Source organism: Megascapheus bottae, chromosome 20, assembly GCF_031878675.1.
Source record: "Megascapheus bottae isolate mThoBot1 chromosome 20, mThoBot2.hap1, whole genome shotgun sequence".
Classification (NCBI taxonomy): Eukaryota; Metazoa; Chordata; class Mammalia; order Rodentia; family Geomyidae; genus Megascapheus; species Megascapheus bottae.
Genome location: NC_143528.1, coordinates 17,986,294 through 18,000,372, shown reverse-complemented (window position 1 = coordinate 18,000,372; position 14,079 = coordinate 17,986,294). Strand labels below are relative to the sequence as shown.

At 39.9% G+C, this 14,079-nt stretch overlaps 1 protein-coding gene across 1 annotated transcript in view; it reads right to left on the bottom strand.

The window, feature by feature from the left end:
- Positions 1-6,616, bottom strand: part of Triml2 (tripartite motif family like 2) — a 16,435-nt gene extending 9,819 nt beyond the window's left edge. Inside the window, exon 1 of the mRNA XM_090353683.1 lies at positions 6,584-6,616. Coding sequence (XP_090209809.1) covers positions 6,584-6,616 — 33 coding nt within the window. The remainder of the gene's footprint in view (positions 1-6,583) is intronic.
- Between the last annotated feature and the right edge of the window lie 7,463 nt (positions 6,617-14,079).

Below are 14,079 nucleotides of genomic sequence, written 5' to 3'. Positions count from 1 at the left end.
TGAGCCAAAGCATCACTTTCAGGTTTGTGTTTTGCTTTTTTTTTTTTTTTTCTGCACGCGTGTGTGCATGCGTGCATGTGTGTGTGTGTGTATGTGTGTTATCAAGGAATAAAACCCAGGGCTTTGTGCATGCTAGGCTAGCACCCTACCACTAGGCCACACTCCCAGCCCTCATATTTTTTTATCCTTACTTCCTTGCTCTTGTTAAATGTCAACCAAATGTTTTGCTAATTTACCTGAAATTTACATTATAATACATAATATCGTGTTTTTCTATGGTTAAAGTAATATTGCAGGGAGCAAAGATCATTAAAAAAAACTGTAGAGTCTTGCCAGACTCGGTGGCTCAGGCCTGTAATCCTAGGAGGCTGAGATCTGAGGATAGCTGTTCAAAGAAAGCCCGGGTATTAACAATGTAAGACTTTTATCCTCAATTAACCTTTAGAAAACAGGAAGTGGATAGGGTGGTAGCCTTGAGCTGAAGAGCTCAGGGACAGAGCCCAGGCCTAGAGTTCATGCCCAATGACCCACATGCACGAAAAATAAGAATAAAAAATATGCAGTCTTATAGACACCTTCTGATTTAGAAGATACTAGAAGAAATGTAAGTTTTTCCTACCATTGTCAAAAGACACATACTATTATTAATGAGGAGCTAAAGCATAGTTACTTCAGTGTTAGGTCCTAGGGCTCTAGCCCTAGAGTAGGGATTGGGGTGGGTATAGCAAGAGAGAAATAGAGGCACAAGTAATTTCAGGAATTGTGTGTGTGTGTGTCTGTGTGTGTGTGTGTGTGTGTGTGTGTGTCCTAAGACTTGAACTAAGAGCTTTGAGCTCTAGCTAGAATTTTTCTTCTCAAGGCTACCACTTGAGATATACCTCCACTTCCAGCTTTCTGCTGGTAAATTGAAGACCAGAGTCTCAGATTTGATTATTCCAAATGCCCTTGAACTGTGATCCTCAGATCTCACCCTTCTGAGTAGCTCAGATTACTGGCATGGGCACCAGTGCCCAGTTTCACCTCAGGGGTCTCTAAAACAGGCCAATCATGTCATTAGTCATGAGGCCCTCATCACCCCAGTGGTCTAGAGAGTAGGAAGAACAGGGCTCTTGCGAAGGGCCATGGTACTTGTTACTTCTGACAGTAGTTCTGCAACTTGCAGGGATCTACTGCCTCCTCCTGGTTCAGTGGGGGGATAGTTGGCTGTGTGGGGGTGGGGAGGCGAGCTAGAGACCTCAGTTTTTATTTACTGAGACAGCTACTCTCTGCCCCAGGGCTTTTCCATTCATTGGAAGCCTGGCTTACCTTTCACTAACTCACTTCTTTATCTCTGAGTCTTCCCTACTGTCTATTTAATTGTTTCCTTTATATTTGCATTTAAGGATTAAACAATTATGCCTGGCCTCAGGGGGCAGATGAGTTGTTAAATTGTAAATCGGAGCTTTTCACTTCATCTGGCCTATTCAGTTTTGCTTTTACTTTTGTTTTTCCCTTTTCTCCTTTCTTCCTTTCTTCCTTTCTTTCTTTCTTTCTTTCTTTCTTTCTTTCTTTCTTTCTTTCTTTCTTTCTTTCTATCTTTCTTTTTTCCATCAGGAGATTAATGACCCTAGGTAAAAATCTCAAAAGAAACATGAAGAGGTCATTTCTACCATAGGATTTCATCTGGGGACACATTCTTTACAGTGATTTCCCTCCGAAAACAAACAGTCTGGCTTCAGCTGGATTCAGTCCTTTCTGAGAGCAGGAAATTACTCACTTTATAGAAAGAATTGTCTAATTGATGAAGTTAGATTTAGAGGATTTGTTCTTGCTAGATTTCTGCCATCGGCTTTGGTTTTCTACATTTTGTATTAACCACAAAATGTATCAAATGCAAGATGGGAATTAACTAGTCCTATATTTTGCATGTCTGTGAGTCCTTTATGAGAACTTATGAAAAAGATGCTCCAGAAAACAGCAAAATTTCTCTCTGAAAAGATTTTTTTTTTTTCCCTGTCTGGATCCAGAGCCACTCATCTCTGCAGTCAGGAATGTTTCTTTCCTAAATGGAAGGATGTACTAAGGGGGTGGTGAGAGAGATTGTGCAGATGAATTACCAGGTGGGTGAAATAATAAGCAGTTGCATACTGCTTTAATAGCAGTCATATGCATGTAAATAAAGGACTAACTATACAGTTGTGGCTATGGGGCACACATTCAGCTTTTATTAATGTAGTCATTATCCTAAAACTTGAGGAGCACCACTGGCTGTCTACAATATTAGAAAGAAATTTATTCCTTCAGTCTTTCAGTAATGGAGCTAAGTTATTGAGAGATTAGAGAAGGACTTGTAGCCTGGCACTGGCTCAGTAGGCTAAGATCTCAGAATTGGGGTTCAAAGTTGGTGAAACTAGCAAAAGGTTGTTGAAGGGACCCCCCTAGATTCCCCCTAAAATATAGAGACCCCTTTGAGATCTCTCTTCCATCCTCTATAGGCATTTCCCGTCCTCATGAAGGGACTTGCCAAACACCAAGCTGGGGCTGTAAATTTCCTGATAAGAGAGCTCAGATTACAGGAACAGCTTGACCAGGTGGAGCTACTAGAGCTCCTCCCCCACCCCACCCTGTTTGTTCCCCAGGGTGAGGAAATCCCCTTCCCCTTTCCTTTCTTGTCAGAACAGTGTGGTGGAAGCTCACTGAGATGACAGGGCCACTCAAACAGCAAAGGTGTCAGTGGTTGCCCCAGCCGTCACTCAAGTATGTTGAGACTCTATTGGCCACCTGTGTTTGGCCAAGCTCAACCACATGGCTAGCAGCCTATAAAAGTAGCCTGTAAGATTAGGCGGGGGTCACGCTCTCTCTCACATCTTAGAGAAGGCCCTGACCAGTCAGTATGATTCTTGACTAGGCATGGAATAAAACTCTGTAACTTCTGCTTTTGTGTCTGACTTGTTCCTTTGATCACAGACCCTAATATTGGGGGGAATTGCAGGGGTGAGGCCATGTAAGCTATATTGTATGCATACATGGACATGCCAAATCGAAACTCCCTTGTACAACTAGTTGATGTTAATAAAAATATGGAGGAAGAAATGTGCCCTGGTAGTTTCAAGACTCATGTCTCAAGATCTGGCAGTTCAGTTATTAAAAGATGCCTGGTATTGTGTATGTGAAGGTACTGTACAAACTACCAACTTTGAAAAAAGTAGCTTTATGAATAGACTTCATTTAAAGTATTATTCTGGCAATACAAATTGATTAATAACTGACGTTGGGTGTAGTGGCTCATACCTATAATCCTAGCTACTCAGGAGGATGAGATCTGAGGATCACAGTTCATAGCCAACCCAGACATTAAAGAACATGAGACAGTTATCTCCAATAGAGAAACTAGAAACCACTAGAAAACTGGAAGTGGTACTGTGCCTCAAGGGGTAGAGCAGCAGCCTTGAATTGAAGAGCTCAGGGACAACACCCAGACCCAGAGTTCAAGCCCCATGATGGACAGAAAAGAATAACCGAAAAAGAAATAATAACCGAAAATAATTTAAATAGAAAACAACATCTTTGCAAATCAGGGTGTTAGTCTTGCTGAACCTAATGCAGTGGAGATTTGTTGGATCCCACCTTGGCCAAATATAATTTTCTGCTTGCGTAGCCATATTGGGAAGGAGTAAGCAATAAAGGATGGCAAGAAATAAACAATAGCATCAAGTCTGCTTTATCCATCTTCTCTCAGTTCTGAGAGAGAAATCCACTCCAGGTCTATCTCCAATGTTTTTCTTAAACAGTGTGGACAAAAGGTTTGGCTTAACACCCTCAGTCCTTCCACTGAAATTTTACAGAGCGTTCAAAGCTCAGTTTGGTAAAGTTAGTTTATCAGCAGTGCTGGTGAGGCACTGAAGTCATAACAGATTTTTGTGGTTTTTTTTTTTTTTGCCAGTCCTGGGCTTGAGCTCAGGGCCTGAGCCCTGTCCTTGGACTTTCTCAAGGCTAGAGCTCTACCACTTGAGCCTCAGCACCACTTCCGGCTTTTCTATATATGTGGTACCAAGGAATCGAACCCAGGTCTTCATGCATGCTAGGCAAGCACTTTAACCACTAGGCCAAACTCCTGGCCCGGTTTTTGTGGTTCTTATTAGAATGGTTCCAACGAACACTAGAAAAGGGCCATGCTCAGCAAGGGTGAAAGCTCAGAGAGAGAAACTAGCAGACCACCTTCAGTGATGAACATTCACATGTAACCAGATATATTCATTCGAGGAATCACATACTCATTTGTGTAAACTACTCAGCATTTGTAGGTCATGAAATATTCATTTATTTGGTTTTTTATAATTAGCACTGGATTTTAATAGATATGGAATAAATTAGACAATTGCACACATATATGTATCACATATATCCTAAGCCTACATTTGAATATTTAAGACATTGAAAGCTTTCTGTATTTCAAAATACACATTGCATTAAGGGTCCACTGTTCCTTTACTGATCTAGATATGATGAATCTAAGATATTAGAGTAGGTCCTAGTTATATCAGATCTTTGTTGATATTGTTGTTGTTGTTGGTGGTGGTGGTCCTAGGGCTTGAACTCAGGGCCTGAGCAATGTCCCTGAGCTTCTTTTGCTCATGGCTAGCAAACTTGATCCACAGAGCCACTTTCAGCCTTTCCAGTTTACGTAATACTGAGGAATAGAACCCAGGGCTTGATGCATACAAGGCAAGCACTAAGACACATTCCCAGCCACTCATCACTTCTTTTTAAAAATAATGTTAAGTAATTGCACAAAGGGATTTATTATTATCATTATTATTATTATTATTATTATTATTATTTATTTTTTGGTTGGTCGACTATTTTTTTTTTAATCTGTTGTGGGACTTGAACTCTGGGCCTGGGCACTCTTCCTGAACTCTTCAGCTTAAGGTTACCACCCTACTCCTTGAACCTTAGTGAGACTTCCAGTTTTCTAATGATTAGTTGGAGATCAGAGTCTCACAGGCTGTAGTGCCTGGGCTGGCCTACTCAGCCTCCTGAGTGGCTAGGGTTACAGGCCTCAGCCACACAAAGGAATTTCTATTCAACAAATCAGACTCTAAATGAAATGGATATTGATCAGTGATCCTTTCACATTACTAAATCAGCCACTTTGTCGTTCTGTTTCTATGTTTCTGTCTCTGTCTCTTTCTCTATGTTAATACTAGGATTTAAATTCAAGGCCTTGAACTTGCTAGATAGGCATATTTTTAAACCCTAATGGCTGCCTTCTTTCTATGGATGTAGATATTATCTAAGTGCTTTCCTCTGACAATTACCATGCCAGTAATATCTAATACTAAAATTATTGGCAAAATTATTTACGGCTAGTAGGTAAAATGTGGGAATTAGCAGCAATTTCACTGATGACAGTTTTCAGAGAAAATAGTGTTGTTATTTCTGCTAACTAATCTACACCGAACTGTTGTCAATGTACTGAGCTGTCGTGATAATGGTAGGATGTCTGGGAAGAGGGGTGTTGCTGAAGAACAAGACATAATTGTTGATTAAGAAAACAAGAACTCAGATTCTCTGCCTGCTATTTGATCTGAAGGACAAGGGCTGCAGAATGTGAATATAAAACCCAAAGCATATTCCCCCCAAATTAGTACCTCCTGAAAGAGAGAGGATGGGGGAGGGGTGGAAATCAATATTTACAAGTCTTACATGCCAGGAATATACCTATGTAGGTAAGAATTGTTTTCTCTGGAACACCTTAAGCTTAGAGAGGTAGAAAATGGTAAGAGGGTAGTGAATCAAGATTAGGTCTGCTTAAGATGATCTCATTTCAGGAATTATTTTTATTTATTCTTATGGCACTTGCTGTATGCTTAAGCCTTACAACCATCCTGGGAAAGTTAATCATACTGTTTACAAATCTCAGATCTCTATTTCCTCCCTTCCTAGGACACCTTTGATAAGCAAGTTCTTCCTTATGCACAGGGAGATAAAGGATGCACAGTGATAGGCATAATTTTTGAAAAGACATCTAAGATCTCCCCTCCTTGTATCCCCAAGCAGAGGGTCAGTCAAGGCATGCACAAAACTGTGAGCCCAGAAATGGGTATTGTTTTAGGATGCTAAGTTTGTAATATAAAGCACTAGAGAACTGCAGTAATAAAGGTACTTATCTCAGAGAACTCCTGCATTGGGGCCTGAGGGGAGAAAAAAAGAGGATTAGAGATGGATTTTGCAAGCAGTTTCATCAAGAAATCTTATACTGGATGCCAAAAACAGATCAAGAATTCTGTTGTAATCAAAAATTATTTTATTAGATCAGAAGAATAGTCTCAAAACAAAACCTATAATAGCTTCGATAGAAAATTTAACGTAAAAAGAAAATATACTCAGTTGGGAATTTGTTTTTCATGTCTAATGGATAAAATTTACCCTTTTCTACAAGGAAGCACTCACTTTCTGAGCTGTAAGTCATATCAGTTTTTCTTCTTCCTCTTCCCTTCCCTTCTTCCTACATCTTCTTCTTTGTTTTGACATAGGTTCTTGCTATATAGCTCAAACCAGCCCCAAACTCAAAAGCCTTCTGTCTCAGCCTTTCAAATACCTGGATTATAGGTACATGCGCCACCATCTCCATTGTCCAAAATACCATTAGAAGATGAAACATATTTATGTATTTATTTTTATTTATGTATTTTTGGGGGGGGGGATTATGGGGCTTGAACTTGGCCTGGGTGCTGTCCACGAGCTCTTCAGCTCAAGGCCACAACCCTACCTTTGAACCAAATCCCACTTCCCATTTTCTAGAGGTTAATTGGAGATCTGAGTCTTAGGTCCTTTTGTGCCCGGGCTGACTTTGAACCTTGATCCTCAGAGCTCAGCCTCCTGAGTAGCTAGGATTACAGGTGAGAGCTACATATTTACTTTTTTTTTTCAACAAGGATTTATTTCATCTATAGCTGTTCATATAAAATATTGAAATGAATGTCTTTGCATACTTCATTAAAGTAGAAGGTAGTGCCACCTTCCCCTCCCAAGAATCTGTATAAACATGGATAAGCACCTCTATAGATAAGTTTCCTATAGAATTCAACAGGTATGTGCAATCTAACTTTTAATTTTGCTCACCTTCTTACAATAATAGTTGTTTTGCTGTATAATTTCATTAGGTGAATCCATATTTTCCAGAGACACAGACAGAACCAATAGGATATGCAGGCAGATAGGTGAAAAGAGGTTTACTGGGGAATTGGATTATGTGATTCCCATGGCTGCCAAGTTCTATGACTAACCCTCTGCAGGATAGACACCCTAAAGATGCCAGCAGTGAGTCAGGCACTGGGGGCTCACGTCTGTAACCCTAGCTACTCAGGAGGCTGAGGTCTGAGGATTGTGGTTCAAAGACAGCCCTGGCATGAAAGTCCGTGAGACTCTTATTTCCAATTAACCACCAGAAAACTGGAAGTGGCACTGTGGCTCAAGTGATAGAGTGGGAGCCTTGCACTGAAGAGTTGAGGAACAGCACCACATCAAGAATTCAAGCCCCACAATAGACCAAAAAAAAAAAAAATGCTGGCAGTGTTATTTAGTGAGATTCTAAAAACCTCAACCTGGTCAGCTGTTGGTTACTCATACCTTCTCAGAAGGCTGAGATCTAAGAATCAAGGTTTGAAGCAACCAGCCTGGACAGGAAAGTCCATGATTCTAACCCCCAATTAACCATTAAAATGCTGGAAGTGGAACTATAATTCAAATGGAGTATCTCTAGCCCTGAGCAAAATAGCCAAGGGACAGTACCTAAGTCCTGTGTGGAATCCCCAGTACCAGCACACACACACAGACACAGACACACACACACACACACACACACACACACTCACACACGCACACACACATGCACACACATATGCACACACACAGGCACCAATTTTTACACACCCCTCTACTGAGCACCCACCCTGTTTTCTCCCCAGTTCTTATGAGATGTGCTTGAAGTTTTATAATGCTCAGATACATCTGCCAGGATAGTGACTGGGATCTTATCAGGAGCTTTGTAGCAATCAACTCTTACTCATGTGTCAGTGACCCTATCATCTTTCTAGCTTTCCATTCACAAAGACTGTAATAGCATTCCCTCTCAACCACAAATAAACAAGTCACTTATTAGATGTCGCATTTCCTTGGCTCTTAATATACCCAACTGGCCTCTTCACCTTTTACACCTAGAGTTATTTTCTTGATGGAATAGTGCATTTTTCCATGTAGAGGTGTTTCTGTTCTATGCAACATAATTTCCAAAGAACAAGCAAACAACAAAAAAAATGAAAGACACCTTACACTCTGCCAAATCATGGTCAAAAGTAATGGTTTCTGTAAGTGTTAGAACAAAACACTCAATCACTATACAACTAAAACCATATGCTTTCTAAATTGTGAATAACCCTTCAAACATGTACACACACGCGCGCACACACACACACACACACACACACACACACGCACACGTGCTTATTATTGAGCAGGCTTTTCAAGAAATGAAAGTTATTTTGTAATTACTTTGTGTAAAGTTGAGGCTGTGGAGTTAGAGTTACAAGAGCAAAAATATATAACCGAGCGATGAATTAAGCCTCACTTAGGCACTATCAGATGCAACTAAGCCCCAAACGGTATGAGGTACACAGGAATTATGGTAGGAGAGAGATGACAGCACACTTGGTACTGTTCATATACTTAGCTTACAATTTTTCTTCCTTGGAATGAAACTTCAATGTCCTGGAAGGAAAAAAAAATCATGTTTGAAGCATTATGATTTTCTCAGTACACTAACACAGCTTTCTTATGTTTGCAATATAGAAGCATATTGTTTTTACTGCAAAATTTGATGTCTAAACCTTTAGTATAATTTCAAGGATTCTTGAAACTTGGAATTTCCCTTGTGCTTGATATAGTTACTACTGGGGCTTTCCATACTAAACATGTCTGAAGTCCTACATATTTAGAGGCTGAAATCTGAGGATCATGATTCAAAGCTAGCCAGGGAAGAAAAGTCCATGAGACCCTTATCTCCAATTGACTACAAACAAAAGACAGAAGTAGAGCTGTGGTTAAAGCGATAGAGTGCTAGTCTTCATCAGAAAAGTTCAGAGATAGTACCCAGGCTACCAGTTCAAGCCCAAGATATGTGCACACACACACACACACACACACACACACACACACACACACACACACACATACACACACACATTTTCAGGATAGCTATTGTCAAATTTTTAGTTTCTTTCTCTGTGTTAATCCTTAATTTTTATTTTATTCACAGTTAGTCAACATATATTTTGGCTAGAAACTGCTAGTCAAATATCATGTGGGCACCTTGAAGCCAACATGTCCAAGAGTTGATTTAACAGTACATACAAACCAATGGGTACCAAGACATGTGAAAGGGTATCAATGTATGTGAATTAATGCACCTTCTATCTGGCAAATATCATGTAACCCTTTTACTAATTACAGTAAAAAAATAAATAAAAGTTTATAGCCTTAAAAAAAAACAGTACATACAAACCGTAATCTCTTTTTTAAATTTCTGTTTAAATTCTTTTTTTAAATAATTTTTTATTGTGATTAATAGAAGGGTTGCATTATATTCACCAGATAGAAGGTGCATAACTTCACAAACATTGATACCCTTTCTCATGACATGGTCCCCATTTCCCTCCCACCCTCCCCCCACTTATCTTGATTTCCCCCTTCCTATCCAATTTCAAATAACCAATTAAGCACATATAAAATATATCAGATAACAAGGTGAAATATTGTAACAATATGAGATAACCAAGGGATGGCAAAAGAGATGAGAGATAACATAGTACATTAAGAACAACAGTCATTCATTATATGGCTTTTGTTTCCTTATCCTGGAGGTCCTTACATTTAGTGTCATACTATTTGGCCTAATGTCTCTAGATTTTGCTCTATTGTAAATCTCTGCTAGGAGAGCCCAAGGTTTCTACTGATTATGACAAATGAGAGAAACCAATGAGCCTATTTTCCTTTGAGTCTAGCTTACTTCACTTAATATGATTTTTTTTCTAAGACTTTCCATTCCCTTACAAATGGGGCGATGTCATTCTTTCTGACAGCAGCATAGAATTCCATTGTGTATAAATACCACATCTTGTTGATCCACTCATCAATTGAGGGACATCTGGGTTGGTTCCATATCTTTGCTATGGTAAATTGTTCTGCAATGAACATCATTGTGCTAGTGGATTTAGTATGCCCTTGTTTCTGGAAGATTGGGTAAATGCCAAGTACAAACTGTAATCTCTTTATCTTCTCAGTTTCTGAAGAATATTGGACACTGTAGATGTGACTCAGTTGGTAGAGTGTCAGCAAACACAAGGTCTTGAGTTGAAACACCTATACTGTGATAAGAAAGGAAAATAGCAACATTAGCAATGAGCCATTTCTGTGATTCTCTGGTTAACCACATGTCTTAGCTCTCTCAATCTTTGCTCATCATTATCAAAACCTTCATTCCCCGATTCCCACTGCCTATAAAAGCTGATCAGCTTTTATCTGAGATGCAGCCAAGCCCCTCGGTCTGTGATTATTTTAACCATTTTGAACCCATTCTTCCAACAGTTATTTTTTTTTTAAATATCATATCACACCAGTTGTGTTTACTTTGACATTATGTTACACGCTTTCATATTTCATATTTCATATTAAATCTCAATCAGGATTTTTCTGGCTCCTTTGTGAGTCTAGCTTCCTAAAGGCAGGAACTTACCATGATTTCCTAGCTCTAACTATAGTCTGGCATCACATTTGAAAAAATTGGTATCTGTAATGTTGTAAGGTGTAGCTACAACCTTTGGCTCTGGATCCTTGCCTGTATGATCCTTGGAAGAATCTCATAAATTTCCCTTCTCTCTTCCCAGAATAGTGTTCCCTCATGAAATTCTATCACTCTAAGTAGAAATTTCAGCATGTCTGGGGCTTTCTCAATTATATACCCAGTATAATAGAAAATAGCCTCCTTGAAGGGCCTCTGATCCAGAGCATAGAACTCCAGGTTTTCTTGGTGAATCTCACATTTGCTCTTCCCTCCAGTGCTTTGCTAGCTCAGCAGTCATCTCTAACTGTGTCTTATACTGTGGATTTCTTTTTCCTCCTTTTATTCGGTCTTTCCTTCCTTCTTCCTTTCATCCTACACTCCCCCCCTCACCCCTTCGTGTTCATCCAGGGGCTTGAATTCAAAGTCTGACACAATCTAAGCTTAGCTTATATGGCTTAGAGCTAACACTCTATCACTTGAGCCACAACATTGCTTCTATCTTTTGCAGATAGATTAATTGTAGGTTAGAGTTCTACAGATCTTTCAGCTAGCTTTGAACCTGATCCTGAGATCATGGTGTCCATAAAAAGCTAGGATTACAAGTATGAGCCATCAGCACCCAGCTTTCACTAGTTGTTGTTGTTGCTGTTGCTGTTGGTTTTTTTTTTTGTTTGTTTTTAGATGGAGTATTGCTTCCCATACAGGCACGCATTTGTCCATAGTTGCTGGAATCACAGGCACGTGTGCCCGGTGTCTAGTTTCCCTCCATGGAGATAGAATCTGACAGACTTTACTGTCCAGGGTGGCCCAGCATCACAATCCTCCTGTTTCAGCTTCCCACAATGATTTACTGACAAGTGCCTCCAGTTAGGGATTGAGCAGGAGCTTCTAGAGCTTTTCTGCTCAGGCTGACTTCAAATCTCTAGTCTCATTCTTATCTTCCTTAAGAGATAAGATTACAATATGCCAGGGAGATCCCATATTATATATGGGATGTATATCTCACATTCTGTTTATCCATTCACCTCTGAATAGAGAATCTGCTCCTCCCATGTTGGCTGTTTAAAACCATGTAACATTGATTCTTGATACATTTTGATTTCAGTCCCCTAGTACAAACACCCAGAAGTGGTATTGCTCATAGTTCTCTTCTTAATGTTTTGTTTTCCAGAATGATCATACCGTGTTACATTTTTCTGATCAATGTACCAGGGTTCTAGCTGTTCTATGTTCTCTTAAATTTGCTCTCTCCTCTCCATCCCTCTTCCCCACATACACATGCAGTTCTAAAAGGTGATGTCTCATTGTGGCTTTTCACCTGAATTTTTGATAATAATTGTGTGTGTGTGTGTGTGTGTGTGTGTGTGTGTGTGTGTGTGTGTTTGTGTCATGGGGGCTTGATCTGGGCCCTGTCTCTGAGCTCTTTAGCTCAAGGCCACCACTCTGACCCTTGAGCCACAGTGCCACTTCTGGTTTTCTAGTGGTTAATTGGAGATAAGAGTCTCTCATTCTTTAGTTCCCCAGGCTGCCTTTGAACCTTGATCCTTAGATCTCAGCCTTCTGAGTAACTAGGATTACAGGTGTGAGCCACCGTGCCCAGCTCTGGCTTTTTAAAATTATCTTCATATATGTTCATGTAATTGTCAACATTTATAGCATGATACCTTTTCTGACATAAAAATTCACAATGGAGGTGCATATCTCCATCTGGAATACACATTGAGGAGATTTTGCGAAAGAGATTCAGCTTAATTTTTCCAGATGGTTATGCCCAATTGTCTAAAACCATGCATGTGGGTAATCTGTCTTTTCCACATTCATATGGAATGACACTATGTGTGTGTGTGCATATATATATATATAGTGTGTGTGTGGGGGGGGGGGGCTGGTCATGGGGCTTGAACTCGCCCAGGGTGCTGTCCTTGACCTCTTCAGCTCAAGGCTATTGCCCTACCCTTGGGCCTGGGCATTGTCCCTGAGCTGACTTACCCTAGAGCCAAGCCCCACTTCCCATTTTCTAGAGGTTAATTGGAGATAAGAGTCTCAGGTCCTTTTGTGCACAGGCTGGCTTTGAACCTTGGTCCTCAGATCTCAGCCTCCTAAGTAGCTAGGATTATAGGCCTAAGCTACCGTGCCTGGCTTTTTTTTTTTTTTTTGTCAGTCGTGGGACATGAACTCTGGGCCTGGGCGCTGTCCCTGAGCTCTTAATCTCCAGGCTACAGCCCTATGCTTTGAGCCGTAGCACTACTACCCATTTTATAGAGGTTAATTGGAGATAAGAGTCTCAAGTCCTTTTGTGCCCAGGCTGGCTTTGAACTGTGATCCACAGATCTCATCCTTCTGAGTAACTAGGATTACAGGCCTGGGATAAAAGTAAGAATACAGTTGACAGGTATATTTTTGAAACCAAAATTTGGTGCGATATCTTTCAAAAAAATCTCCATCTATCTCTTGGCACCCACAATCCTTATGCCTTCCCTGTGTCTAAAGTTCCATTTTTCTGCCTGGGCCAGTCTAAACACATCTGAATGAAAGCTGTCACTCAGGACCTCGTGGGATAGTTCTACCATCACTTCATCATGAGGAAATAGGCCATAGAAGAGAATATTTGAGGTGTTCAATCCAGGGACCATGTCTGGACATGGGGTGGTAAAATTGATTTTAAGAAGGCCCATCCAATCTGTGAATTTATTTTATCTGTGAACTAAACTAAGTCAATGTGTTCAGAGAAGTGGGAAAGAGTGGGTGTCACCAGTGATTATAACTATCACACCATAATGATAGACATTCAATTTTGTTCCTGTCAGTTTTTAAGCAGCATTTATTTCTTTGAGATAACTGAAAATTTTCATGTACTCACAAATACAGCAAGTGAAATGCAGTGTAATGTTTTGATAAAAGTGAATGGCTGGAAGGTAGAAGGCTCAGTTTTCTAGTCATATGACTAAATTCTATTACTATATAATTTATTTGTTAATTTAAAACATTTTTTACAGATAAGTCATATCCTTATTATGTGAAAATAATTCTTCTAGTGCGATAAGACATAGATATTATGTCCTTAAGTTTATTTTTAAAAATGAGCTTATATGGAAAAAATAAATGGAATGGAATAAATCAATGTGACTTGGAGATTGAATATGGCCACTTCTAAATTCTGAATCAGAACACAGACTCTGTGACGTATGGATAACTGCATTGTGAAGCTTTGTCTAGTGATTCTAGTCACTGATCAAGCCCTTTGGGTTGATGTGGGA